We start from the raw sequence: 27,653 nt of genomic DNA on the forward strand, positions 1-27,653 counted from the left end.
CTTTTAAACCTCTGACAGGCAGCAATAGTAAGTGATATGCTTGCATGAATGCCTGTGTGTACATATACAGCTAATTGCAGCGGAATGAAATTCTGAGTTTAGGTCTGCAAAGCTTCTAAGTCTGAAAGACATAAAGGTGTGAATATGGATTATTGTACACTATCTGCAATAGCTTTTTCCTTCCACTCATGATGTCTGATACTTCTGCATGTCAAGTGCTGTCAGGACTTCTGGCCTCTTAGAACCATGGTGTACAGATCTGTTTCCTGCTAATCTTTTAATTATTTGTAATTTCTTGTATTATTACACCATAATTATATTACGAGACATTCTGAAGACACTTCACCTAATCAGTTTACTCTTCAGAACATCCTTCCTACCTTAGTAAACCTTGAAGCTTTTGAATGCAGGAGAACAAACGCCATGTATCTTTTCTCTTTTCCCTGCTTCTTTTTCACACATAGTTAGCTCTGTAACCAGCAGGAATACAACCAAAGTTAGTATCTAAGTCTGCAACTTTGGCAAGACCAAAAAATCTCCCTAAATCTTTCCAGTTCACCAGCTTTCTCTTACTTCACGAGTTTTCTTTACTTACATCTCTTAATTTCTATTTCTTTGCACAACATTATGCCTCTGCAAAGAAATCTGAACTGCAGGTTGCATGAAAGTGCCAAGGGTATATAAGTGCAGTGTCCCATAATTAACTGTGAGTCCCTTTCTCATAGGAGTAAACCACTGCTATGCTTTGCATCTTGGGAGACAGCTCACTTTGTTCAAAACAGACCTACCTCCCAATATCCTCCCTACCTGCTACTATCACTCCTACTGACTTTCTAGAGAGTAATCATTTGTATCCCTTACATTCCGTTCCCAGATTAAGCACACAGCAGGGAAGTTAAAGATAATTAATTATATGTTTACTGAAGCGTACTGGCCGTTTCTACAAATAGACTAATATGGGGATAAACAGGAGAAATACATGGCTATAATTCAGTGTTATGGAACATCAGATTAGAGATGACTGTAAATTTTGACACTGAATCCCTTTCAATAGCCCCCTATATATGGTAATGCAAGCAGTGCGGGCATTTGTAGGAACTGCTGGTCCTCAGGACACCATCATGTTTTGGTAAAAACTCACAGGTGGCAGGCCCTAATCCTAGGCTAAAGAGAAGTAACATATGAAGATTTTTTTGTATCTATCTGAAAAGAGGCACATGTTGCTCTCCACTGCTCTTCATACATATTATTTCTTCTATAATGTTAATTTTGGCATTGATTTATGTGGAGGTTGCGAGAAATAGGAAGAGGATGGAATGAGATGCAGAGCTATAATTGTACAACTGTGTTTCCAAATTCTCTAATGTGATAGGGAGCTTTTGAGGATAAAGAACATAGAGATCTACAGTCTTTCTCTAAGGCTTATTAGCCATGGCTTAACTTCGAAATTCTTTAAACATTTTCCCTTTTCAGTTATTCCTACACCACTTAGCAGATAAAATAAGATTTTGTTGTTGTTGTTTTAACATAAAACTATATCCTCAAATATCCCAGAGGGCAAATATTGATTGCTCTAAAAATAGTATCTTTAATTGCTTTTAGAGGATGACTGTGGCTGTAAATAAGTGGCTAATTAGTTTTGTAACATGACTAAAACAAGTACTCCTTCAATTTGAAATTACTTCTATATAATAAGCAGCATAAACCAGTTAAAGAACATTCCTGAAATTTACTGCTGAAATGGAAAACAGAAGCACTTACAGACTATTACTCCTGTGATACTGCTATTAAAATGGTCAGGACTGTAGTATTTTTCTTGAGTTCCACAGAAAATGTTCTTTTCAAACTAAGAAAATATTAATTTGCCTTAATGCACACTTCAGAGATGTGAAGTTTTTCCTCTGTAATTACAGTTGCAGTAGAATCATATGTGATTTTAATAACAGAAAAAAAATTTGAAGAAATTAATACATCTAAATTAAAGATTATCTATGGATGATACTATAGATACTACGTACACTTATCTATAGGCACTATATTAATTATATTATTTAGATGAACTATAACTTAATTACATGAGAAATAATCATTAGTCATTATGTTCTGAACTGTAACCACCTATTTATTTCAAGATGATTACAATATGAAGTGTCATCATGGAAACAATTGTTGACCCCAGACTTAATCAGCTCTCCATGGGAAATCCCACAGACCACTTAGCTTTCCTGAAACATCTTTACTTATTTAATGCTAATGAAATTATGATATTAGAAAAATGTAATGAATCACACATTTGATATAGGATAGGCATTTTAAATGAATAATTAAAAAAAAAAAAAAAAAGAAAAACTGTAACTTCAAGGACAGACAAGAATAGCTGAAACCTGTGATTTCCAATTTTGGGAATATTAAAAGCACTGCTGACGCCAGAAAACACAAACATTTAAAACAATTATAACTTCATATATGTTTGCGGTTTTTTGACTCAATGTATGTGGATGTTATTACCAAGACTAATTCATTTTCCAGACCTTTTCTGTTGCTTCTAGTAGAGAAACCTGCAGAAGCAGAATGGCCAAGAATGGTACAGTCACTAGAAATGGAAATGTTCTCTACAGCAACACACTATTTGGAAAAAATAAAGTCGCTCACGCTGACTGCTTGTCCTCAACTCTTAATTACTTAATTTACAACTTGGAAAGTTCTCATTGAAATAATTTAACATGCTATACAATTTAATTCTTCTTTACACCAAAGGCAGATGTGAACAAAGTATGCCTGAAGAAATTCCTTCAGACAAAAGACTGCCCTGAAAAAGCAGCAATTAGATTTCTATGTATCAAGCAATTTCCTCTGACACTTGGATAAAAGTAACAATTTTTTTTTTCTTGTTTGCATTAGAAAGAGAGTGTATAGAAGAAAATTCTTCTAGAAACTTCATTACTAATGTAAGATCCAATTGCTTAAAAGAATGTGAGTAAACCAGGCTAAAATTTATTGAACTAACCGTTGTCAACAATTACTCTGTCATGAAAGAAATGGCACAAAATTTCCCCTGCTTAATAAAATCAAATCTACTGTGTATGAAACAGTTCTAGAAGCTACAAACTCAACTAACTCCTTGAATTTGTGCCTTGATTAAAACAGGGAAGAACCTAACTTAAACCTCATGCTGACTCAATATGGTTTCCACCAGGATAGGTAACAAGAGGCAGAACAATTCTGTAAAATCTGAAATTAGAACTTTTTTCTACAGACAAATTATGGTTTTAACCATGACAGCAGTAAAAACACAGACTCACTGAATACAGAAAACCTGTTCCCTCTTTTCTTTCAAAAACACATCTATCTGATAATGTACCATGCCTTGAAAATGAAGTTCGGAAGAGGATTTTGGACAAATGTATCCCTTCATGACATTTTAAATTCTAAACTTGAGTGTTAACTAGCTGAGTGTTAACTACTTATTTTATAATAATCCTACAATACATACCAAGTTAACACCACTGACATATTTGAGAAGAATACTTTGGGGTTTTGTTTGTTTATTTGTGATTCTAAAAAGTATTGTTAAATGTGAAAAACCAATGTAAATTTCATTCTCTTGCTATTGCAGACTATTGAAACCTCCTAAAACTAGTTCATTAAAAAAAGCAAAATTTACAACAGTTATATGCACTCCTAGCTCATAAACCGGAAACACGTAAAATAAAAAACAATTACAAGGGATATGCATTCTTTCTCTAAATAACCCTTGAATATGTCAAGAAGCCTTACCTTATTTTTCCATAGGTCCCTGAATTCCAGTGAGATGCTTAAAAATTAAGTTAAATTTTTCAACTCAGATCAGTATATTATTTCTCCTCTTGGACATGAATATGAAAGTGCTTGCATTTCCATAGCTTCTTGTGTGGGAAAATTTCAGAGCATTTTGTAACTAATTATATAAGTATATCATTACAAAATATTTTTTAAATGTTCCAGTAATGTAGAAATTTGAGAAATTGAAGGCAGAAGAGAAAATATTTGTGTAAGTGTCAACTAATACTAATTGCTTAACCTAAGAGACACAGATTATCCTTCCCTAACAAAATGAATAACCATAAAATAATTATATTTAAATTAGCTTCCCTACACATACCTGATTAAGCACACTGAAAAAAGAAAATACATCTGAATGACAGACAAAACTGGAATCCACCTTTGTTAAGGGCTGTATCATATTGTAGAGCAGCCAGTTTAGAAGCATTCTAGATTACTGCAAAGGTGTTCACTATCTTATACCAGAATTGGAGCTGAGAAACCAGAGATAAAAATCTGAGATCACTGATTTTAATTGTTTCTCAAGACACAGCTACTCATTTAGTACTACAACTACTTAAGCACTATCTTCACACACAGCCCTGGCCAGTAGTTGCTGCACTCACATCACCTTTACCATTGACCTCACACAACATCCATTGCAGCTCTCTAAAGGAGCAGAGAACCCATCTGGTTGAAAAATTCACAAAAAGAAACAAAAAGGTTAGGTTTCAAGAGAATTTGTTGTACAATTTGACCATGCTGTAGATGAGAAGGATACTAACAGAACTCCAGACACACTCTTCATACTCAAGTACAAAGAATTAATGTTTTTTTATGAGTTGTAATGCTGCCACACTCTTTTTCTTTATGCTGCAAGTTGAATAACTAAGGAGCGCTGAAGCAAAACACTCCATTTCTCTTTCATTTATGTATGGCAAGACAGGAGTCCTCTGTTGAACAAATATAGACTAAATTCTATAGCCTCTCTGCACTAGTGAGCAGAGAATATACAGAGATTTCATGACCTCCTCTGTCCAATACCAAAGTACCGGAACATAGCTAAGAGTTCCTGAACCCTCATTCATCAAAAATCTGGAAAGAAAGTCGAGTTGCTTAATTTCAGAAACAAATGTATCATTTCTTATTTTTTAACACATGAAACTAAATTCAACAGTACAGATCCCTGACCTCTGTAATTAATTAGTTCTGAATGATGAACCAAATTGCTGACAGCAGGAAAGACGTGAAAATACATTCAGAACCAAATATTTATACAGATTAACATAAATGACATGAAAATTCTTTTAAATGTTTTAAAATATCAAAAAAAGAAGGGCTTGCAAAAGTTTTTGAATTCTTTAGTGAGCCATGAAGTACATGAGGCTTTCATTGTTGGAACGAACTAAACAATAATGTGCTTGTTTTTTTCATAGGACATGACAAATTGGAAATTCTTGACACCATGAGGACTTTGAAATCATAGCTCAAAAAGCAACACAGCAGTCCAACACTTACCAGGTAAAAAGAAAGAAGAGGCTTAGTGCTCACTCCACCATGCAGCAGCACCTGGCACAACGCCAGGTCTTCTTCACATGACAAATTACATCACTTTGCAGGCCTTATTAATATTGCAGCTGTATTTATTTTTTGGGTACTAAGGAAGCCAGAGAAGACCCTCTGTGCCAACTTGCTTTTTCTGAGCATTGCACTCATTTTACTAAGTTTGCTAACTACACCTGCAATAGATTCTGATTGAAAAACTAAAATTGTAGCTACAGAGACCATTAAAAAAAAAAAAAAAAAAAAAAAGGTAACTTTTGCATCCTAGGATACAAACCAATGCCGAAAAACACTGAAGCTTAACCTGTAATGACTTAATTTCTCCTAGGTCCCTTGCCCCCGTCAATACGTGAGCCATCATGAAGAACATGGTATTTTCGTATTCCATCACATTCACAATCATGAACACTGGGGAGCTACTGTTTGTTTTTCTACATCAAGCACAGATTTTTTTTTTTTATGTTCAGCTGAAAAACAGTTGGGAGTTTGCCTTGCTATCACAAGCCAACGATCCTATGGAATTTGGGAAGTAACTAAAGTTGATGGATTAGTTTTAATATAAATACTCCTGTTCATTCTTCACTGAAAAAGAAAAACCACCTGCAATATAGAACTCTTTATACTGAAAAATACATTGGAAATGAAAGGCAACACAAAATATGATCCAAATGAAATATTAATGGTAAAATGATGATGATATGTTAGTCTTATGCATTAATGCTGTCATACTGCTTTACCCAACAATGCGAACACACGCTACTCAGCAAATCTCAACGTTTTTGTGACTAATACAAAAATTACTTTGCTTTAATTATGATTACAAGCCTTCATCTTTCATATTGAAATGAAACTGGAAATACAAAATTATAAAAAGTCCCCTTTCTCTAGTGGCATTTTTCATCACCTATGACCCCTGATAAATGTCATCTTTATTTTATATACTGTAGCAGAAGAAAAAATTATTATTTGCTAATTTCCAAAGAAACAATCTGACTATTTCTAGATCCCTTTATGTCATATTAAAATCATTTAGGATAGTCCAAATTTTAATATGTGTTCCCAATTTGAAATTCAGCTGGTACTGTGATTATAGGAACATATTATTCTTAGTTCTAAATAAAGCAAAAAAAAAAATTTTTTTTCTAGATTTTATAATCCTATCTTTTTTCAAGAGAAAATCTTTGAGGAAGTGAATCTGTCTTCCAGAACATCCAGAGATGCTTCATGTTCCAGATCTTAACCTGAATAATAGTTCTTTAAATACTCCCCTCTTCAAAGTGGGACAATATATCTTCCTCACAGAGTATTCCCAACTCTATACCTGGAAAAGATCCATTCTTACTCCCCAACTCGATCTTTCAAAATATTTTTAGGATGCTGTGTATAGCAGTATGACTGGCATATGCCTACTACCAGACTGTGCAGAACAACTGAAAATGTTAAACTTTGCAGATGACTGCTACAAAGCAGCCACTTCTATGAAGACAAGGCTTATTCACCTGCTCAAGTTGTGCTTTTGAGATGCGAATGACAGGGGGGAACTTGTTGCCACAGGGAATGACAGGAAGCTGCCTACGACCTGTTGAGCGGGAGGAAGAGGAGTGGCTCTCAGCTGACTGACTCCTTGGTAAAGCAGCCTCCCTCAGAGGGTCCAAGTGGATGGATAGATAGGCTATAGGGCTCATTGTGCGGAGGATGGGACTTGAAATTCTTGGAGTGGAGAAATGCAGCATATGACATGAGTTGAGCTGTGAGAACAACATGGCGGGGAAGAAAATAAGGTTGAGTATACTTTAATAATTCTTGTTTATGTCTTGCCTATATGCATTCCCTCCAAAACCATATTCACAACTCCCTAAGAGGCTGATAGTTCATCATTTAAGAGGTGTCTTAAGTCTAATCTTCACATTTTCCATCATCCATTTTCAAAAATCCAATATCAAAATCAAGAGTAATCATCATTTCTCTAGCTGGCCTTTTCATTCACTCAGTCTTAGAATCATAGAATCGTTTAGGTTGGAAAATCAGATTCTTTAAGTCCAAACATTGCAACTACTATAACTGGGCAGTAACAATCTAATTTAATTTAAAATTTAATAAACTAGCAGAGTCTGTTTCAAGGACACTGTGACCATCAGTTGATGGCTGGCCAGCTGATCATCGACTGATCTTTTCAAACACTTAGCACATCTGCACATCATATCCGTGTTTCTGAGATTACTACATTTGCAGTAGATACAACCACTGGAAGCTTTACAGCTGTGCCAGCAGCAGCATACATTAAGAACTGCACACCTTACAGGATTAATCAGTAATGTTAATATTAAACAATTCTGATGAAATTTCCTGAATATGGGACCAAACTAGGAGGTTACAATGGCCTGGAGAATCAAGGAACAATTGCTTCATCTTGAACTACATAAATTCAAGCATTTAAATAAGAGGTAAGAAAAAAGAATAGGGAAAGTCTTCCAAACTATTAATTTTAGGCAAAGTATACTTTTAAATTGCTTATTGGTGATTCTAATAAAGCTATAGCTTTGATATACAAAGCTAAAATCTACTGTATTCTTGCAAGACCTTTTCCAGCACTGAATAAATATCTGATGGTGACACATTTAAATATCTGTAAATGAGATTGCTATACATAGTTTGCAATTCTTTGTTCCAATTACAGTTAAAGAAAACCATGAAGAGTAGAGGTAAGGAAATTTTGTGCAAGCTTCATGATTCATGAATATGAATACTCCTACCAGAGTATTTGCAATTCTAACCTATATCCTTTGGAAAGCAGGAGCATCTAGCAAGCACTTCCGTTTCTAAGGAAAAGGTATCTTTTAATTGTGTCAATACTAAAGCTTCAGTTCCCACAAGGCATAGCTGACTTGCAACTGGAAAAAAAAGTATTTCCAGTGTCTCACAAAAGCAGCAAATGAGGATAGAAGGTACATGAAAATTAAATTAATTACAACTCAGAAATAAATAGAAAATTAAGAGCAAGCTTTTGATAAAACACAATAGTACCTTGACATACAAAATTTCCATTTCAGCAATATTTCTAAATAATAAAAATTAATAGATTCACACCATATACCCTTTTCTATAACACACACATATATACGTCTACAGCAATTTGTGTTGTCAGCCAAGTGAGACCAAAGCAAACTGTTTCTTAACTTGAACTGAAGATGAAGATGGAAAGAGCTGTTATATGTTTAATTACTTCAAATCCATTATTTCTTATTTACTGAAATATTTGTTTGACAAATATATGTTGCAAGGTTTTGTGCATGCACTGTATGAAGTTCTTTGCAATTCAATATAAACACAGAAAATTAATGAGGCTGTGGGTCCACAACATGGAAAGTCCAGCTGTAGCCCATTAGTGCCAGGTGTAGGAAAAGAAAACTAGAGCCATATGATGCAAAGTGTTGCTCCAGTATAAATTCACTATTAGTGTAGATCAACTCAAATTCTTTTGACCAATTAGCTTCATACCAGTAGATATTACAGCAAATCACACACTGTCTGTCCTGCAGCCAAAATCAACATTAAAGCCATTTTTAAAGCATGAAGTCAGCATGTATACCCGTAGCATGCTGTGAGTAGTTCAATAGATATGTGACCATGAGCCCACAACTAAACCAGATCAAACTGGACTTTGATGGTAGCACACAGAATCTGTATTACAACTGGAAAACCAAGACTAATAACATGAAAAATACTTCTCTTACCTGCAGGCCTGTATTAATAATAGATAGCATAATTTGCTGTAATTTTTTATGCCTGAGACTTTCTCACCCCCAATAACTTACACATTTTTCTCTCTTATTTTTTGAGTTAAAGATTTCTTTCTTAACTACATTTTTAATAGAATGCTGATGCTGTGCATAACAGGTGAGAAGTGATATTATCAACAATTACAGGAAGTCCACATACACACACAAGTTCAGGAAGAATATTTATCTACAAATGAAAGGACTGTAGACCAAAAATTTCTTTCCTTCAGGAGAAAATAAAGTTTTGGGTGAGTGTATGAAATATTAGTTTCTCATACAAAAACATCCATGCTACTACGTACTAAAATAGTGAGTTATACAGCCCTGAAAGAAATAAAGAACAAAGAATAGTCATCAAAGTAAAAAGAAAATATTAAAAAAAAATACTTCAAATAGGAAAATTATTTTATTCATTCACCACTGAAGTAATTGCTTGCATATTTAGCAAACCTATCAGAATAAGCCCCAAAAGCAAAACTGTACTTTCTTCTAAGTAACAGTGAAGCAGCTCAGTAGAAATCCATACGGGGGGTATATTCACAAGCATGATGGTCATGAATGCTGGCATGTCCTAGAGTTTCAAGCTGTTTGAAATGAGTGAACTATTTCAGTAATTATATTAATTATATTAAGCTTCCATACTACTATAATTTCAACTTCTATTTTTAACCCCTTTCAGTAACACACATTTGATTTATAGTCCTAAAATTAATATTCTTGGATCCAAGCCTGCTCTTAGTAACTAGTGCAATATAATTAAATCAGCAGAAAAGTAAAATATGACCTTTGCCTATTATTTTTATTGTCAGGAAGGTGTTAGGTAGAATAAATTACTAAAGAACAAGAACATCTGATGCACAACCAAGGTTGATATTGAAAAAGCAGTTTCAGGGTAAGTACTCTAAAGAAGAAAGAAAAGGACTCTACCAAACAGCTCCCTAACTTCACCAGGGCTTTCAAACAGAGAGAATAACATCTGCTCCCAGTGAAGTGCCAAGAACACTCACCAATAAGAACTAGGTTCTAGTACCCATCATAGGGAATGTTTAAGTATCCTTTATAAAGTGGACTACGTCAATGAAGGACAAAGCAAAACTCACCCTGAAATAGCATCTTGGGCTTGTCACCCTGGTTTTTCTGAGTTTTTTAAAGCCTTGTGATTGTTCATAAAATGGAGTCAGACTTTTTAGCTACTGTACAATATTAGGAGCAGTTTTCACTTTTTCTCACACATGTAACGTAAACAAATCCTTTGTTTTTCATTCTCTGTCCTTTGTTTGCGTATTTCTAACCTGAAAACAATTGTAACTGACAGTTGGTCTGGCCATTCGGCTGGGAGGTGATAACTCCAAAGCCAATCCACAGCCAGACCCACAAATGTATAAAAAGTAAGAAATAAACAGGCAGGGGGCTCTCCGTCTTGTTCTCTGCCTTGGCTCAGCCTTGAGCTGGCTCGGAGGAACTCTCTGCCCTGCGAAAATCTCTTGACTCCGTGTGATTGCTTTGCGTATCTCAGTCACATGGGCTTTGTGTGGCTTTCAAGGGCTAGTGAAGTAGATGGAAGACTACCACAAATTGCCATCCCAGTTGGAGCAGACACACTGTATAGGCACTCTGTTCCCAGCACCTAAACTGGCCAAGTAATTTCTATTTTCTTTATTCCCAGATCAGTTTATATTTTCTACTGTACATCATTCACCTTTGAAACACCAAATTCCTTTCTGCCATTCATCTTGCACTCACAACACTACTTGCCCTTCCAGCATAAAAGAAACCATATTAATTTTCCCCTTTTCTGAGGTAATGACAAATACTACTTATCTCCTTGCAAAGCCAAAGGAAAATATAATTTCATTTGAGTTTCTATTTCAGCCAGCATTTATTCCAATGCATTTTATAATATTTAATTTTGTTTGCAACCGTTTCTGCTCCCATGTTCTGAAGCTTCTTCTTTTTCAGGCAAAGATATTGTCCATTCTTTGCACTGTAGTACAATATGTATAATATTTGTATCACCTCTAATTTTAGTTTTAAGTAAAAGACCTATTTCCCCCAAAAGAGACGCATTTGTATAAAGTGCATAATGCATTTGCATGTAAAATTACAAGCTGTTTTTAATGGCTTTTGAAACAAAAAAAATAATTAGTATTAGTACAGGATCATGTGCTGCTCTTTCTTGTCTGTTTTACTAAAACTGACCTTAAAATACAAAAAACAAACAACTTTAAAGGTAAAAAATTATTTTAAATTTTAAAGGTTTCTAACCCATCAAAAACTCATTCACGCAACTATTATTTCAAACCAAATCTCAAAAATCTGTTGTTTAACACAGTTCTGTATTTTCTATCATACAAACCAAATCTTCTATAAACTACATAATTTAAAGTATGATGTCTTAATATAATTGTGCATGGAAGATATGATCTTGTCTTTTCCATTAGAACCTAGGTGTAGTTGAAATTTTACTGTGCTGCTGTAGTTAATTACATTGAGCAGTTCATTTTCACTATAAAGGATATTCCACACCTTATAATAAATAAGTGGTTGGTCACAAGTTTCTTTTTCTAATGAGCTGGCAGTAACTTTCACAAAAAGTGGTGATACATGAAGAAAAACTATAGCCAGGTTTCTTGGCTCAAGGGAACTTGAAAGAATTGACCTTTAGATCATAGATGACACAATATCTATTTAAAAAAGGGGAGAAATAAAACTATGAGGTGATTCCCAATCACTTTACCATTAATCTCACTCACTCCTTTAGTAAAGGCAAAGAAATCTGTTTAAAAGCAGTGACAGGAGAAAAAAGTAAATGTTCAAAAACTGTGCAACTGAGAATTCTTCAGAAAAGATGGAAAAAGATAAAAACAAGACTATGCAATGGAAGCAAAGCAATCTGTCTTAGTGAAAAATACAGGAGTAAAGTAGGAGTTGCAAAAGTATTTTAGAAGTGAAAAGCATCGACACTTTATAAAAGGCAACAAGTTGTTTGTGTAAGGACCTTTAGAAATTTCTGAAGGAACAGGAAGAAACAAAGTGAATTCCAGAAGGAAACACCGCAGGAATCATAGAGAGATGTGAGATCATGTAAATGTTTCTTTAATTTCAGCCACTTAGATTTTTCCTGGAACACATGAAACTGTGTTGCACAGGATTTTACATATTCAACTGAAATTTTATATTTATGTACTGCAAATATAATAGATATGTGTCTGCATGCATCTCTCACTGATTAGGAATCACTGCACAAGGAGCTTCTTCAGACAGATATATAGATAGCTAACTGTTTGTTAAATGTGGATTTGTGGATCACACCTGCAGAACGATTAGCTCTTCCATTGGTGACTGTAAACAGCTGTGTAACAGAATATGGAAATTCAAGAATTAAGTCCCATACCTGCTGGAACTAGGAATTTCTGCTACACTGCTGTATGTTAGTCACCACATTTACCCTTTCCTCTTACAATTCTGAATAAAGAAGAGGTTTTCTTACCGGAGTGAGTGCTCCTTCTGCTTGAGCTTCCATAGGACTTGTAGGGGTGGCCGCAAGAAGCTGTCCTGCAGCTCCAGACAGAAGTTCCAATTTATCTGTAAGCTGTTCAGATGCAGCAGGATGACATTCCATGTCTAGAACAAACTCCCCCCCTGAAGTTTGGTTCTTGGCATGGACATTGTTTCTTGCCCAACCACCCTCTCTGGACTGCTCTTCTGGAGGGGACTCCTCTAGAACTTGTAATACCTCTGGCTCTTCATCTGAGGGACTTCCAGTCATTTTGTGCCCCAAAGCCTCATTTGTCCTGAAGTCCTGCAAGTCCCGTTCCTTATCTATTATGACCCATTCCTTAGAATCAACCTCCTGCCTGCAGGAGCTTAGGTTAACAGCTACAAATCCATTGCTCATAACACCATCAGCATGGTCAGGAGAATTAGCTGACAGGGGTTTTGAAGCATCTGGAAGATACTCTTCATCATAGTGCCAAACATGGTCCCGGCGGGCAGTCACAGGAGCAGGAACAGATGTTTTCTGAGAAAGAGGAGGAACAGCAGCAACAGGAGTCTCTGCCATTTTCAAGTCTTTCTGCTTCTTCTCCAAACTTAGAGAAAAGAAGTTAATATCTGAATTAGTTAAGAATTAATTAAATAATGTAAATTACATTTAAGTGTTTTCAGAAGAAGAAAATAGATTTATATAAAAATTTGTTGTCATATTCTAGAACAACCTACAAGATCCACAATTTGAGACAAATAAGTATGATGTCAAGTAAAATGGATGGATAGTCTTAGAAATCTACACATTTTTAATTTTAGTTGTAATGTATAATGTTGTATTGTAAATATAATTACCAGAAGGGAAAATTGTGAGAGAAAAAAACTCAGCAGTGAGGTTACCATAGATGTCCACTGTACTTAATTTGTTACAAAGCAAACACTCAGAGAGGAACAGAAGAAACAGATGTCTCCTGTAGCAGTTATATTATGCTTTCAAGAAGAATTTTATTTATTGCTTCGACTGATTCCTTACTTACGCTTTGCATAATTTGCTTCATCAAACAAATTCAAATTCCTAGCTCCATTCCTATCAAGTATGTAGAAGGATTTTGCCACTGTCATCACCCCAGCTCTCTTCTATTGTCCCCACAGCCTCTGCCTTTCAGTCAGATTTCACTGTGTCCCTCCCCACTTATTCTTTCTACACAAGAGGCAAACTGAATCCATTTTCATACATCTGTCTCCTTTACCTTAAAATTCCATTTTAAGTTCTCTGTCTTCCACCAAGATTTTTTTTATGTTAGTACAACACCTTCGGGCATAACTAAGCCAGCTGCAAGTAGATTTCTAACTTCTCCACTCCACTTCCTGTAAAACTCCCTTCTCATACCATATAGCCTAATCTCAAGTCACCTCTATTGAGCACCTGATACCAATCTTCTTATTCAGGATAAATTGTGATGACTGTCAAAAGTATGCCACTGAAGAAAAAGTTAATAAATACCAGGGTTACAACCACTAGGTCTTGAAATACAGAATTCACAGGTGTGGAAGTCTGACTTCAATGGTATTCTAGCAATAATAATTTTCTAAAGTAGCTGCCAAGTAGTGAAATCCATTAATTGAACAATATTACAAAAAATACTTTGCTGTAACTCGCATAAGCATACTCAACAGCTCCATTCCTGCTCTTCACACAACAAAGATAACAGTATCTTAATCACCTATCCTTAAAAGATCCTACCAAAAGGAAAACATAATTTCTTTACCAGGTCTCAAGAAACTTATCAGTGTCGGGCTTAGACTCCAACGTCATACGCTTCTCCAGTTCAAAGCTGTGAATGGAACGTAACTTTCGCACCAGTGGAACATCTCTGTCTAACTGGGTGGTCTCTGAGCGAACTCGAATTGGAGAACCAAGACTCGGGGCATTAAGCATTCCATTCCCTGGTCCATGGCTGTTTTCTTCCTCTGTGGCAGCCTGTGCAAAATGTAAAGTAAAAACGTAACTCACTAGGAGTGGCAAAACAAGAGGAAGACAAGGTACTACATGGTAAAGAGCCTCCAAGTTTTTAGAATGGGAAAAGCCAATTTGTATTTGGAATGGTCCTTAAGTTCATGCCATAGTTAAGGTAGTTTAGATATGCTCTTCAGCACACACCTACAGCAGACAAAATATTGGCAATATACTGGTTCTGGGTAAGTCTGAGAACAGGAGTATCAAAGACCCAGTAATTTAGCTTCATTTACTCTTGATATTTCACAACCATATCTGAAATTTTCTTTAAAAATAGTCTGAAACTTTGCACTTGGTAGAATCTTTGGTTTTCTTTACAGTCAAATGCTCTTGTTAAAGATAAGTTAGCTTCCAGGCTGTCTTTTTGATTCTCTGGAGCATACAATGCTGGTATTAACTAAATCTACTGAATATTTCTGTGACTTTAAGCTATGTTTTAACCCAACTGCATTCTATCTTAATAATGACTGAACATGATTTAGAATAATAACTAAAAATTATTTAGAGCTGGGAAATCATGACCATCCTGAGTTTCTACAGGTGTAACAGAAAGTACTTTAGTTTGAACCAGAACAATCTCCTTTCTCTCTCTTTGATTAAAAACAACAGACCAACAAACAAATAAGCACATTTCAAAACAGGCACCATGTCTTGATCTTTCCCACAATACTTTTTTTTTCCTAGAAAATAATGAGTAACAGCTTCAAAAATAGACAGCCCTCCTAAAAAAAGAACATTTTAGTACCAGATCTGTTTTCATGTTAAAAACACTTTTGTATCAAGAAACAGGCTACATCTATCCAAGTATGAAATATTGTGATGGTGAGTAAGGAAGACAGGAACCAATTCTCAGAGACCACTTTTGAAAATAAATTCCCTTCTAAAGACCAGCCAATGAATCTCTGAATCAGTACAAAGGTATCTGATCTTATGGAGACAAAACCACCAAGTGAATTAAATGGATACTGCCAATCATGCTGATGATTTGTCAATTGAAGAACATTAAAATCTTCTGTACATTTAGTATTTAGCTTCTACACAAGCAAGATGCAGGAAAATTGCTGTGATTTCATTCAATGAGCAAGAATGAAGACCATGTCTGAAGAAAACAAACATGAGTGAACTACAAAGTGTCTCATATCATCAGCAAGCTATTAATCATAAAGACCTGATAAAGTAACATAAGGCCCAAAAGCCTGTCTGCTTTTTTCAGTATATAAAATGTGTTATCTCTACCATAAATCATTTCCTTAGATCATTCTGGTTAATCAGTACCAGTACAACTGCCTTATTAATTATATATTGTGTGCACTACAAGGACAAGAAACTGTTCAAAGATGGTCTTCACAATGCATATTTGAAAGTACCTTACAGATCCCCAGTTTTATTTTGTTTCTATTTGCATCCATTTCTTCCCAAACATCTTTTTCCTGAGGACGCTGATGTCCAGGGGATCCAGGTAGTTTCTCAGGTGATACACCAACAGGAATAACATTCTCTCCATCACTGAGCTGTTCATCAGGGAATACTTCATCTGTATTTTCCCGCAGCAAATCTCCTGGGATAGGAGTGGCATTGGCAATTCTACAAAAGTAGGTTAAAAACCAAATCAGAAAAGTAAAAAAAAATGATACTCTCATGTGTTTACAGAATTTATTTTCTATTTTAAAAGAAAGAAACGAACGAAAACATACAAAGAAAATCATGTTTCTGCAGAAAACTAAATCTTGGAAATTATTTACTATAAAACCCCCTACTTCCGGGCTTTCACAACTTATTTAATTTAGGTACATAACAAAATATGTAAATCAAAAAACCTATCACATAAAAGCTGGTTTTTTGAATGCTTTTGAAGCGACTTCTGAGAAAATTTGTTACAGATTATGTCCAGGTTCAACTTCTCTCCTGACTTCTATATGTATTCTTGTATTCTAAAAAATTAATGGCACACATAAAGACTTCTTACATGAATCCATAAACACCTCTAATATTCTTCAGTCCTGAGATGAGTATGTATATTATTAAACATCACATCTTGTCCAATTTACTTCACTACAGAATGTCTCAAATAACATATTAAATATTATTTCAAACACAAACAAAATCTATTTCCAAACTTCTTATAAAGATCCATTCATTTTTCAAGCTTATGGGGAAATCACAGCTAGAATTTTATTCCAAGCTTACAGAAAACAATGGGTTTATTTCCAGGCAGTTAAATTTTCAGGCACTTAAACTCAGGACACATTATTTAGTTTCACAAAATACAATTTAGTAAAGGATGGATGAGCAAATTTACAGGCAATTTCCTGGAGTACTATTTTTATTGCTGTAATTTTAGAACTGTAGTGCTGATCTTTCAGGATAGTATAAACTGGAGCCCTAAAAAGGGAAATACTTCAAATGCTCCCAAACCTCCCTTCCTCTATGCATTCAAAATCCTGCAGAAAAAAAGCCTAAATTATGGAGATAATTTCCTTTTGGTAGGAAGCCCCTCTGTGGCTGCCACTGAAGAGACCACACCGTGCATACCCAATTGCAGCTGGCGTAAGACGAGTGTGCAACTGAGGAGTGGTTGAAGTTGTTGTTGTTGTGAGAGAGCCATCGGTTCCACTCTTCTCCCAGTCAAAAGGGTCGCTTTCAATAACCCCAAACGTTTTCATGCTGTTGTCAAACACAGACATGAGAAGCTGAAAATACAGAAAAAAGTTAATAAGCTTCATTTTTGTCTAAGAGACCAAGCAATTAAGAAATATCCTCCTGTAATACTGACAACAACATTAAATAAATGAGGTTTTTATAGGAAACACTTCTCATTTTTCAAGATTTTGAGGTCAGGACATACAAAATTCCATTTCATTAAAACAGAAAAAAGAAATCCACACACATCTGTGTTTTTATCAGCCATAAGGCAAGATACACCATAGACTTTTACAAAAAGACAGAAATACACACACACAGAGAAGCATAACTACATTGCTGCAGAATACCATACAATGGCTCTCTAGCAGAGGAAGAGAAAAGAATACATTTGGTAACACCATGAAACCAAGGAAATGAATGAGATGTAGGAAAGGATACTGATCTGCTCACTCATACCTTTCTGTCATTACACATATTTACTTCACATAATGCTGACATTTATACTATACAAAATGTCTAAGTTTTCAATCCTCACCTCATGCTATGAAAAAGCCTTTAGAAAATTTGTGTCCATGACAGAGAAACAAATGGCATCATTTTCCTCTCTCTGTGAAATAAACTTAATCCCATTCTAGTCACTGATGGGAAGGCTGTGTTCATATCATTCTCTTACTCTGTAACATTTTTAAGGGCTCTTTTTCCTTAGGAGCTAAAAATCTGGGGCTTTTTCCAATCCAGGATGCTGAAAATTTTTCCACACTCTCCTTTGGCATACCCTTTGGCAACTTAAAATAGCTGGGAAGTTTGGATCGTTTCTCTCGTGTAGAGCGGTCTCACCCATTTAATTTTTACTCTCAAGAATCTCCTGTGTGCCACCTGTCCCAGTAACTTCTGTAACCCTACTGAAGAGCACAAAGCCATAGTTGACTCTGTCCCTTATGTACTGTGTTTAATTAAGCAGTGTCTCTGACATAATTTTAAGGTCATTCTCCTTTAAATCTTTCCATTAATTTCTGCCATGAGGCAAATACAAACTCAAATGCTTAATGATATCAGGAGGCCAAAGCAATGTATGCACAAATATCTGAATAAAATAAACATCTGACATTGTCAAATCAAACGTGGCTTCTTGGCCTAGGTCATGAACTTGTTAAACTGTAAACTCTTCGAAGCAGGGATATACATACAGTCTTGTTCAGTGCCCACCCATAAATACAAAGACTATAGTAGGTAGGAACAACACCACTGCAAACACAAGTTACAAGAGGCCAGGGTTCAAAAGAGCATTCTCACTGCTCTAAATAAAACCACCCTGCTCTGGTCTAAAGCACATGAGCAAGACTGCGTTGTAAGGCTCAGGCTGCAGCTACACAACTGCACATGTTCCATGAATAGCCACTGGACTGCAAATTACTGGGCTGTCTCTATAATGGAAAAACTCTGTCCTGGTGTTGTGTTAATTGCTGAGTGCATGTGCTGTGTTAGATGCAAACAGACCATAAAAAAGGATTTGCAAAAATATGACTGTCTATATCCTTTATCATTCAGGTTCTGTAATGTAAAACATATTTACTACTATATAATCAAGGTTTTCCTAGGCAACATCAAAATTTTTACAATAGTACTTTTTACCATAGGAAAAAAAACCCTGATACATCTTTATAACCAAGCACACAAAACATTGAAAACTTTTTCCTCACTTAGTTGTAAACTATAGGATAAATTTCATGGAAATTTGTAATGAAGAAGAGGGGAAAAATATTTAATTTCCAGGAATACTGAACATTTTTTGTATTTGTAATAAGTTGTGTTTTTTTTAAATTCAAATTTTTTCACAAAAACTGATTTGTTTCACAAATGTGCAGAATCATGTACCAGTGTATTTAGAGAAATCCACTTACTAACAGCAAATCAGTTATTCCTTGAGATTTCAGCTCTTATTTCAATCCTTATATATATATTCTTTATTAATCTTGCCAAGCAAGGTAGAGGAGATGCTCTTATCAAAGTTGCAATTCCAGAATTAGTCAGATTTATTTATTCAGTTGAACCAACTACACTTGAACACCAATGGTGTAATTTCTGATTTCACTGATTTAGGGGGTTGAACAAAGGCACAGAGGCAGACAGGTCCGGCCAGTGGGAAGCTGACAGGAATGCGTATTTCTGGGAGCCAGAAGGAAGGCACACACAGACAGCTTGTCATGCTCTGCAATTCGATCACTACAGCTTCTCACAGTGTGCAAGACTGAAAAAACTCTCAAGTCTCTGCATCCCTGCTTTTCCTGAGCATTCCTCTGCTGCTTTCCACAAACTGGAAAAAAGTTCTATCTTTATTTATTGTTTAATCATCAGTCAACGCTCAGTGAGTTAAGACCCATTCTACAGCATATCCTCCCAGCACATACCACCTTACCACCGAACAGAGGCTGCCCATCTCAGCAGGCAATACTCTCTTAAACAAAGAAAATGACTGGTCTTCTGTGATCTCTGTACACAGTACTTCAGATTTGAAAACACACCATGAGCACACGTTGTGCTCTAGCTGCAGGTGCTGAGTTCCAGACTTTGGAAAACTGCCAGAATGACAATCACTGAGAGAACAACCTGATCGATTAACTTACTGAGCACCCACTAGAGGTGTGATAGTAGGATAGCTCCCAATCCTAACAGAATACAGACTGCAAAGCAGGTGTCAATTGTTTTTAGAAATTTAACAGCCTTGCACTTCCCAAATGGAAAAAAATAACGTGTTTGAACCACAGAGTTTCTGTGGCACTAAATGGTCATTAAATTAACTTTGTTAACAAACCATAATAACTACCAAGATTGCACAATGAAATCAAAGTAAATTGAAGATGAAACAGCATAAAATTCTCTTTTTTATAAAACAGAAAGACAAAATAGTACAAGTGTTTACCTGGTAATCAGGCTTTGTGAAGTAATCCAAATTAGAAATGTGATCCAGAAAGACATTGAATTCTTGAGGAAGATGTTTCAACATAAGTCTGTGTTCGTACCTTTCTTTAATGGAGCCCACTTGCTCCTAGAGTAATACAACAAACATTGGCACACTTTCATCCTCTGTTACAACGTACTCACATTCTCTGCTACAGCCATTTAACACACTACTAGCCAGACTGACATGACCCTGAGTGGTACTGAGAAAGGCCATTCTACACCAAATAGCAAGATAGGAGATTCTGGGTTTGGCCTCAGTACACTTGCAAAATAATGTACAAACTTCAAATTCATTATGAAAAGCCACTTAGTTTTGTACTGTGTTTGTGTTGTGTTTGAATGATGACTAATACAAAGAGCTGCCACTAAACACTCCAACCCTTTCTAATATTTGTATATATTAAAGTATATATATTTAAAGATTTAAACATTCTGTTTCATCATGTCAAGTTCAGTCACTTTTTGGTGTATATTCAGTCACGTAAGATGTGTAAATCAAAACCAAAAAGGAGATGCTACCTATGCACCACAGTCATCTACCAATACATAAACCACATCAGAGAGTAAGTTGGTTACAGTAAGATTTCAAAAGAAGTTGCAGGAAGTAATAACAGGCTGATTAGATATTGCTTATTTGCATACTTCACCTATGACACGTGACTAAAGGCACTTCTGCAAATTTCCAATCCACTTTTATTCACCAGTAAATAAGAAATGCCTATTTCACAAATAATCAAAACAGATTAGAAATTTTATGCATGTGACAGGTGAAATAAGGTACTCAAGTGATAACAAGAATAATGAAGTAACTAGCAAATATACACTTACTTCTGCCCTTTACAATAATTTCAATCTAGAAGTATAACCTCCTTTGTTCCTAGAACACTTAGTAAAATTTGATTGCTTTTTATACCATGACACTAGCCACAAGAACTAACACTAGAAACCACTGGAAAATGTATGGTTAAAATTAATTTATGATTCTAAGAGGAATCATTATCACAGCATTTCCCTGGAATCCAGAAGTAAACTTCCCTTATGCTCTTTGCTTTCACCTCTATCTTTACCTTATCTTTTATTTTTCTCCAAGGCAGTTGCCCAACCACAAATTCCACCAACATGTAGAAGAGAGACCAGAGGTCATCATGCCGACCCATTTCCTGTAAAAGGAAATATTATTCTAAAGTATGTGACAAATAGCTAAACAATTGGTTTAGGTACTGCTCTAAACTTAAAATACTATATAAAATTTAATATAACCTATGCTGCAAAACAAGTTAATTAAATCCAGTGGCTATTTTAAGGAGAAACATACAAGTAAATTTCCATAAAAGACAGAGAGAAATAAAATAAAAGTTGAAGTGTGTTAAAATAGCATTGCATATTTCATGCATTGTTTATTCAGATTTCTTTAGAGTATGATGTTAACACAGTGGGCATTATGTACCTCATAAAACTCAGTATATTCACTTTTTTAACTTACTAAATTGCAATACAATTGAACACCAAAGATAAGTATTAGAATCACTATTATTTGTATAATAACATTTTTATCCTCAACTGCTGTAAATTACATTATACTTTCACAAAATTTATAGTTATTAATTTCTACATAATAAATGCCCAGATAAGAATACAAAAAAGGAAATGAATAGCAGCTGCATTACTGACTGCTTCCAGCTACATGAGATGGTTTTGGTGCAGATTGCGATACTCACTCTGTTCCTATGAGCGTTGATTGATGCGTATCGGACCGTTCCTCGAAAACCAGCAACAGCTCGTGGCTGACAGAGAACAGAAGAGATTCTCATTGTCAAAAATAATTCCTCTCACTACTTAACTTGGTATCTACAAAGTGAGTACAGAGCCACAACATATCTCGTCTGAGATTTTATTTCCGTTTACTGTGCCTCTACAAGTTCTCAGTAGAAATTCAAGTGGGCAGTAATTGTCTGACCAATAAATAGCAAAGGCTGCACTAGAGACATCAATTTAAAATATTTCTTTCTTTTCCAGTTTCTAAAACTAGCATTTCTTCCCTGATACTCTACATACCTTGTGATCATAAGTCAATTGATGTTTTATAATCAGAGAATGTATTTTCCCATCCTTCTTTTATTCAAATAAAAATATTACAGAAAGAATTATATAACTGATGACAGTTGTAATTAGTAGATTTTTTTTTTTAATCAAACTGTGATAATATTACTTTCCCTAAGAGAAATAGCCAATCTATGCCACTCCCTTAATTAATCATTATATAGAGATAAAACTGACAGGACTATTAAATTTGCTTTCTTTTATGCAGTCTTATCTTCCCAATCAATAATTCCTTTTGTTTCCTCTAACAATGAACATAAGAAGCTTGAATTATCTACCTCACCTCTGACCTGAATTTAGAGAGGTACTGGTGGTCTGTCTGCTTGCCCAAGACTCATGACAATTCTTGAGATTTTTTTTTTTTAATTTGCACAATACATTGAAAAGTCTGGTTTGATATACACACAAAGATAACCACAACACATAATTGACACCTTATTAAGATAAAACACTTTCACCTCTCTCTACATATATATATATATATACGTGTGTGTGTATGTGTGTATATATATATGTATAATTTTTTCTTATCCACCAACAGATGCTATACAAAGGTATCATTTAAATAAATCAGGAGCTGCCATTACTGTCAATAAATCTAATGATTGAATCCAGCAGGATTATGCAGCAACATCTCTAAAAAAGGATTTAACAGCCGTAGAATCAACATCTGCTAGAGTAGTACAATGAGAGCAGAACCAGTGTTAGTTAAGGCAGAGAATATTTTATAAGATGTTCTCAATACAAAGAGGTTCTCAGATGATATTCTATAGATCTTAGACTTAGCACGTCATCATACAGTTTAAGTGGTGCTCAGAACACATTTTGTGTTCAGGCAGGACAGACTCAGCTGTCTGTCTGCCTTATCTTTAATTTTATAAGGATATCATATTCCACACTGAATATTACCCTGAAATGAAACATAATACTGTAGTTGCAGAAATTTCACAGTACCATGCAATTAGAAAAATAGCTCAAAATGCTTTGGAACTGCTAAATTTCAGGAGAAACATTTTTTTTAAAAAAAGCACTTAAATCTCAGTAGTTCCGCAGGTTGATAAATCATCCAAATAAGAGTAATATAGTATCACTGCCAAGACAATCAAAATACACATAAATTTGAAAAATATGTGTAGTTTAATGAATAGTACTTTTTCAGGAGGGCAATGAGAGCTCAACTTTAAAACAGTTGAAAATACAAATTCCATAAACCTCAAGAGCATAGAGTTTCAGAGGATGAAACCAAATGTTTGCTGTCTTTTGCCTCTGGCATGAATGTTAAAAAGGAAGGACTATATTCAGTTTTACTTAGCTAAATATTTCTGTTCTTCTGAGACTAATGGAAAAATATGAAACCTAGGATGAAATGCCACTTTCATTTCTAGCATCAGAACTTCAATTTCTACTTGATAACTAGGACAGAAATGCTTCGGTTGCTGGACAAAGCAAGACGAAAAAATAAAGAAATGTCATATGAAAGTTAAATTATCCCATTCACTTGACAAAAACTAAAAATCTGACCTATTCCACTTCTGTCCTGGGGAAGAAATGCCCATATGAGGAAATTCATTGTGTACCAATTCAAATGCTTTTGAATGTTAAAGTCACAGCCATCCTTATTTGCCCTGACATGATTTCAATTATCTGAGAATCACCTGTGTCACCGAGACACACAAAGCAATCACACGCAGACAAGAGATTTTCACAGAGGTTCTTCTGATCCAGCTCCCAGCTGAAAGAGCCGAGAGAAGAAGAAGAAGACCCCTTTGTTTATTTTTTTACTTTTTATACATTTGTGGGTCTAGCAGAAGATTGGCTTTTTGGGGTTTCCACCCCTCAGCCTCAGTGGCCAGACCTATTGTCAGTTACAATTGTTTTCAGGTTAGAAATATGCAAACAAAGGACAGAGAATGAAAAACAAAGGATTTGTTTATGTTACATCTGTGGGAAAGGTAGAAAACCGCTCTTAATATTGTACAATAACTAAAAAGATCTGACTCCATTTAAGAAAATCAAAAGGCTCAGAAAAACCAGGGTAACACACCTGGATGGAAAAGAAAACAAACAAATAAAAAAAAGAATATTGTTTCTCTGAGCTTATCATGAAGTGAATTCTGAATTCTTTATTCCGGCAAGGACATCTAAAGCCTTTCACTGTTTCTGCCCTAAAGTATAGTTTCTACAATCTGAAGTAAAAGCATACGTCACTCTGTTTATATTTCAAGATGCAATAAAATATCTTTTAGTAACGTTGCTGGTCACTATTCAATAGTAGTATTACAATACCACACAAAAATAATAAAATAATTCTACCATGTATCTATTGATGTAAGTGACGCTCTGTAGGTCAAATCAAGTTTGCCCAACTCAAAGCAGAACTTACAGACTTCTGAGCAGTTGCATAACTTCTGAACTGTTTCAGAACTCTTGGTGCAACTCACAACATCTCATGTAGCAAAAGAAAAATACTAAATCCTTTAAATTTAAGTTAAAAAAATATTTTGAAGATACATGCAGATGAACTAAGCAGATCCAGACTACAATGAATTTTTTCTACTTGTAAAGGTACATTTTAATGTAACATCAGTTTTCTTTGGAGGTGTTGCTGCCCTGGACACACTTGGCAATGTCTCAGATAAACTTCATGCAGGAAAGTAGCAATTCCTAGCAAAGTGAACTATTTTCACCAAGCACACAGCTTCCAGACTCCTGGAGGCACTATGCTTACAAACCTATGAATGTTGCTTTTTTGGAGTGGCTGTGGAAGAGGCAAATCACTCTCCTTAGCTCACTTCAGTGTCTCTAAATAAATGCTCTGGATTTATTGCTCTGGGCAACATTGGAAAGGTTAGAGCAAAAAAGTTAACTTTACTGCAGTCATGGAAACTAGAAAGTCAACATGAAAAAATAAATCAATACTGAGACACATATATACAATTATATCTGAGACACACCATGGTGCTCCCAATCAATCAGGCCATGACTGAGTATTCCTAAGTGTCTAGGCTTTGCACTGAGAAGCCAGCAGTGCTGCCTCAAGAGTAGGGTTCAAAAGTCATAGAGGATGGGTAGAGAAGCAGCCACCCCGCTGCCTGTGTTACCCCTATTTTCCTTTGCAAAAGGGAGAATTCTTCTTTTTTGTCTTTTCCCTTGAAAAAGAAAATTTCCTAGTTCAAATTCCACCAGAAACATATTTCCATGATTGGAACTACACACAGTTCCAATTCTTTGAAACCTTTTTTCATAGCTTCAACAATTCCAATCCTCCCCTTTTTGAACATATAGACTTTGAAGCCTAGCACGTGTTATCATCAGTTTAAAACAAATGAAAATTTCAGGGATCACTTGAGTGAGGAAAGATCAAGCAGTTGAAATAAAATTGCCATTAAAAAATATTATAGGTCTCAATTGATTTTCACTGCATATGCAGCTCTTCAAACCCACACTTGCAGCTCTTAAAACCCATATCAGACACTGAGTACTTGCACTTAGAACTCTTCATCAACCCCTCCCCTACTAGTTGTTGGTGTGACACTTTACTTGGACTCAGATCTACCTAAACAAATGTGATTTCCAAAAGCTGACTGCAGCTGTCTGATCCTATGCTACCTAGTTCCAGCAGAAGCTGAGTAACAAGGTGAGTAAACAACTAACAATACAATTAACTTCTGCTGTTGTGAGTTCTAACAGACATGTGGTGACAAATGAAAATTATCTCCTTACTTCATGTGCTATAAAGAGCAACACCAACTCTAAGCCAGCAGTATTTGATACACAAAACTTTCCTGAGCTACTCAGTTTTCAGTCTGGAGTACTAAGCCAATGTGATGCATTAACTAAAGACTACAATCATTCCAAAGCCGATTTATGAGCAGAGAAAAAGTCTGCTGGGCTGAAGAGGGTAACAACCTACTAATGTCTGTCACAAACCTAAACTTACTGCAGTGAAAAATCCAGGGGATAAGTCTGCTATGTGTGTATTTGCTTTGCCCTGTGCAATCTTTCTTCTTCCTGTTATTCCAGGAGCTGAAACAGAAATTACTGTAAGAGCAAGACTATCTATATGAACCAGCTATGCTATGGCAAATAATTTTCCCACAGGGGAAGATTTATTTTGTTTTATTTATCTCTGTAAGTAAAAATTTTACAGTTGTTCTGCACTTAGCAGACTGGAGAATGGAGCCCTTAATTCTTCTATGTTTTGTACACATCGAATTTAGTATTTTAGATGATATCATATATTAAAGAGTTGCATAAATCCAGAAGTACACTGTTTCAGTAGTAAGCTCACTTCAGCTATGGATGGAAAGCAAAAAGTCTCAAGGAAGCTAATGTACATAAATGTACCTTCTTTCCAATTCTCCTCCTTATCCCACTGGGGCAGGAGGGCGGTGGGGGAAATGAGCAAGAGGCTCTGTGGTACTTGGTTGCCAGCTGAGGTCAAACCACAACAATAAAACAGCACATTTTCCTTCTTTTAAATGATTCAAAATATTTTTTCATAAGTCAGCAGAGAATTTAGCCCATAGCTCAGAAAGAACTGGAAACCAGAGTTTCAGGTTTGCTTTTTGTTTGCTTCAATTTTCACCAGAAAACAAATTTTGCTGGACCAAACCATCTGTCTTTGCACCACAAGAGCTTTTAACCTCAAACAAATAGGACAGCTCTCAAGAACTTTCATTTCCTGCAAATTTAATGAAAATTGGTGATTAAAGACAGAACCCAAATTAGTACACTGACATAAAGACAGATAGTTAAAATTCAATTAAAATGGGTCACATCCATCTTAAGAGACACCAATCAGCTGGTCAACCAGCATTAATTTTAGATGGCATGTAAATACAAACCTAGTCTCAGAAATGCATCTAGGTACTGATCAGAAAGGTAAGCTATAGTATGAAACTGAAAATACTAAGAAATTTAGAGGGCATAAGGGAAGCAGTACACAAAACAACAGAAAAACTGTAAGTTTCACCATTCACAGAATAATTTCTTTTAAAAACAAGATCAAAAATCAATAGAAAAAAAAAAATTTTTTTATATATATAAGGCTATTACAGCCCATTGCCCTGAGCATCTATGAGCTCTATAGATAATAAAAGAACTGCTGAATCAGAATATAGAACAGCTATAAGTACCTTTCAGAATGTCTAATTTAAATTCTCAAGTTAAATTGTTTAATGATTATCTGGATATGATACCACTGTTCTGCACACAGCAGGAAAGGAGAAGAAAACCAACATACCCTAACAAAGTATTCTATCATCACCATTTTTCATATCTCAGCTATTAATCAAACTATT

General features: G+C 35.3%; 1 protein-coding gene across 3 annotated transcripts in view; it reads right to left on the reverse strand.

Annotated features, from left to right (window-relative positions):
- TTBK2 (tau tubulin kinase 2) overlaps positions 1 to 27,653 on the reverse strand; it is an 82,162-nt gene that overhangs the window by 13,418 nt on the left and 41,091 nt on the right. For 2 of the 3 annotated variants that reach the window (XM_040067270.2, XM_040067271.2), the window contains exons 7-14: positions 21,969 to 22,034; positions 21,318 to 21,410; positions 20,210 to 20,335; positions 17,179 to 17,336; positions 16,014 to 16,230; positions 14,399 to 14,610; positions 12,634 to 13,234; positions 6,864 to 7,112 (exon numbers count right to left, since the gene is read on the reverse strand). In XM_040067270.2, coding sequence (XP_039923204.1) covers positions 6,864 to 7,112; positions 12,634 to 13,234; positions 14,399 to 14,610; positions 16,014 to 16,230; positions 17,179 to 17,336; positions 20,210 to 20,335; positions 21,318 to 21,410; positions 21,969 to 22,034 — 1,722 coding nt within the window. The remainder of the gene's footprint in view (positions 1 to 6,863; positions 7,113 to 12,633; positions 13,235 to 14,398; positions 14,611 to 16,013; positions 16,231 to 17,178; positions 17,337 to 20,209; positions 20,336 to 21,317; positions 21,411 to 21,968; positions 22,035 to 27,653) is intronic. The other variant, XM_040067272.2, reaches the window with a different exon arrangement.

The sequence above is a fragment of the Hirundo rustica genome, chromosome 6, assembly GCF_015227805.2.
Source record: "Hirundo rustica isolate bHirRus1 chromosome 6, bHirRus1.pri.v3, whole genome shotgun sequence".
In the NCBI taxonomy this organism is placed as follows: Eukaryota; Metazoa; Chordata; class Aves; order Passeriformes; family Hirundinidae; genus Hirundo; species Hirundo rustica.